At 44.5% G+C, this 2,623-nt stretch overlaps 1 protein-coding gene across 1 annotated transcript; it reads right to left on the bottom strand.

The window, feature by feature from the left end:
* Nucleotides 1–1,511: 1,511 nt before the first annotated feature.
* On the bottom strand, nucleotides 1,512–2,370 carry LOC109767408 (uncharacterized). The gene is made up of 3 exons (XM_020326163.1): nucleotides 2,311–2,370; nucleotides 2,070–2,213; nucleotides 1,512–1,631 (listed from the first exon to the last, which is right to left on the bottom strand). Exons 1-3 carry the CDS (start codon nucleotides 2,368–2,370, stop codon nucleotides 1,512–1,514), a joined length of 324 nt encoding a protein of 107 aa, XP_020181752.1.
* Nucleotides 2,371–2,623: the final 253 nt, after the last annotated feature.

The raw sequence follows: 2,623 nt of genomic DNA, 5'->3' as shown, positions 1-2,623 counted from the left end.
TTTTAAACTTTTGGGAATGCCACCCATGTATCTGTCATGTGAACCTGTGTTTCATTAGAGTCATGTGAACCTGTGTTCCATTTGGGTGCTATGAAGTTTGAACCTATGTAGTATTTGAGTCATGTGAACCTCTGTTCCATTTGGGTGCTATGAACTATGAACCTATGTACTATTTGAGTCCTATGATACTATGTCAACCTGTGTTTCATTTGATTATGTCAACCTGTGTTTCATTTTATTATGTCATTCTGTGTGTCATTTGAACCCACCCGAAAGTAGGGTTGTCGACCCCTCGACAACTACACAACCATAAAGAACCCACCCAAAAGTAGGGTTGTCGAAGGCTCGACAACTACCCAACCATAAAGAACCCACCCAAAAGTAGGGTTGTCGACCCCTCGACAACTACGCAACCATATAGAACCCACCCAAAAGTAGGGTTGTCGACCCCTCGACAACTACGCAACCATATAGAACCCACCCAAAAGTAGGGTTGTCGAGCCTTCGACAACTACCCAACCATAAAGAACCCACCCAAAAGTAGGGTTGTCGACCCCTCGACAACTACGCAACCATATAGAACCCACCCAAAAGTAGGGTTGTCGAGCCTTCGACAACTACCCAACCATAAAGAACCCACCCGAAAGTAGGATTGTCGACCCCTCGACAACTACACAACCATAAAGAACCCACCGAAAAGTAGGGTTGTCGACCCCTCGACAACTACCCAACCATATAGAACACACCCAAAAGTAGGGTCATCGACCCCTCGACAACTACCCAACCATATAGAACACACACAAAAGTAGGGTTATTGACCCCTCGACAACTACCCAACCATACACCCAAAAGTAGGGTTATCGAGCCATCGACAACTACCCAACCATAATTATATTACTCAGAACATGACTAATATGGCACTTTCATCAAACACAAAACAGGCACAAATAAGTCACTAATAGCATAATCCAGTAGCACAATTGGATTCACCAGAAGCACAATTTCAGCACAAATGTCTTGAGATGTTTAGTGATACAAATAGCAGATACTAGTACAACAACATGAATTCATTCATCAACTATCTCCTTGATCTTCCCGATCTTCCCCTTGGTGGCCTCCTTCTCCTTGAATAGATCACCTATGGTGTACTCCAGGTGCCTTTTCTCTTGCTTGAACTTCTCCCTCTGCTCCAACAACATGTCCCTCTCCTGCTTGATCTGGTCCATCTCCTGCAGCAGCTTCAACTTCTCTAACTTCTCTTGGTCTCTCTCTTTCTCTGCTTTGGCCCTTAGCACCTGATGGATGTTAGTGTCTGCTTTGACAGCCAAGTTCTTTTTCTCAAGCTCTTCCTTCAGGTCACTAAGAGCTATTCGTGCATTGCCTAACTGGGCAATTGCATCCTCTTTGTCAGCCACCATTTTGGCAAAGTCAACTTTAAAGAACCTCAGGTCATTTTCCATCTTTCTCTTCTCTTCAACTACCTTGTAGACTTCTTCAGCATTAACTACGTTCTATCTCAACCTGTCAGTCAACTCCTTCTCATACATAGACCAGATCTTATTTAAAGCTGTCTTCAATGGGATTGGCCACTCAGAATCAACCCATTCCACATATGGGCACTTGGGTCCATCCTAAGAATGTGTGAAAAAATAATTTAATTTATAACCAATGCAGAACCAACTGTTAACAATGCAAAACCACTAAGCTCAAATTTTCTGATAACAATGCAAAACAACTGAGCTCAAATTTTCTGATAACAATGCAAAACCACTGAGCTCAAACCAATGATATGTACCTATTAAATTGTGCTAATGTTCTACTTGTAATAGACAGCAAAAATAATGATATGTACTAAATAGCTCAAATTATTATGAACAAAACTCATGGCACACTTATAAGAAAACAACAATGTTCTACTTGTGCTAATGTTCTACTTGTAACATCCTATTTGCAGACCTAATTCTATCAGTCATCTAAGAAAATAACAATTCACATATTTCACAAAATCAGTACAACAGCCAAGCAATGAAATGTGTACAGTATAACACCTAATTGCACTGCTAATTTACCTTCTGTGCACAGCCTAGAAACCTCCTGCCGCTATCAGTGGATTCAAATGCAACCAACTTCTCACAGGGGGATCGATGCTCACAACATGCAGGATGATTCAGAGCAAGGCCGCACCATTCCGTGCACTCCATGGTCGCAGGTGCCTAAACATAAGGAAAAAGTGTTCAATTTCTAGAGGGAACAGATATTCCCCTTTCTACCTAAAACCCTAACCCTAGATGCACAAGAGCAGAATCTTACCTTCCTAACTTCATCGTCAGACGACGAGGACGAGCCAAAACCATCAGACCAAGACACCATGACTCCCTCCCGTCGGCGGTGCGGCGGCGGATGGCGTCGACGGCGGCGGCGACAGGTGCGGCGCCAGAGGGGAAGGAGCAGAGGAGAGAACGAGCAGAGGAGAGAAATGCCCTGTCGCGCGCTAGCCAACAGAGTTGACGAGCGGGGGAAACGGCCGTCTGGCCTCCGCCGTTAGCCCTGGCCACGTGGTCCCGACAGGCGGGCCAGGCATGTCAGATTCGCACTTAGCCGCGGGTCATAGCGTTTTTAGTGC

The sequence above is a fragment of the Aegilops tauschii genome, chromosome 2 (genome assembly GCF_002575655.3).
Source record: "Aegilops tauschii subsp. strangulata cultivar AL8/78 chromosome 2, Aet v6.0, whole genome shotgun sequence".
NCBI classification, from domain to species: domain Eukaryota; kingdom Viridiplantae; phylum Streptophyta; class Magnoliopsida; order Poales; family Poaceae; genus Aegilops; species Aegilops tauschii.
Note: the sequence above shows the minus strand (reverse complement) of the source record. Positions and strands in the feature narration are given on the sequence as shown.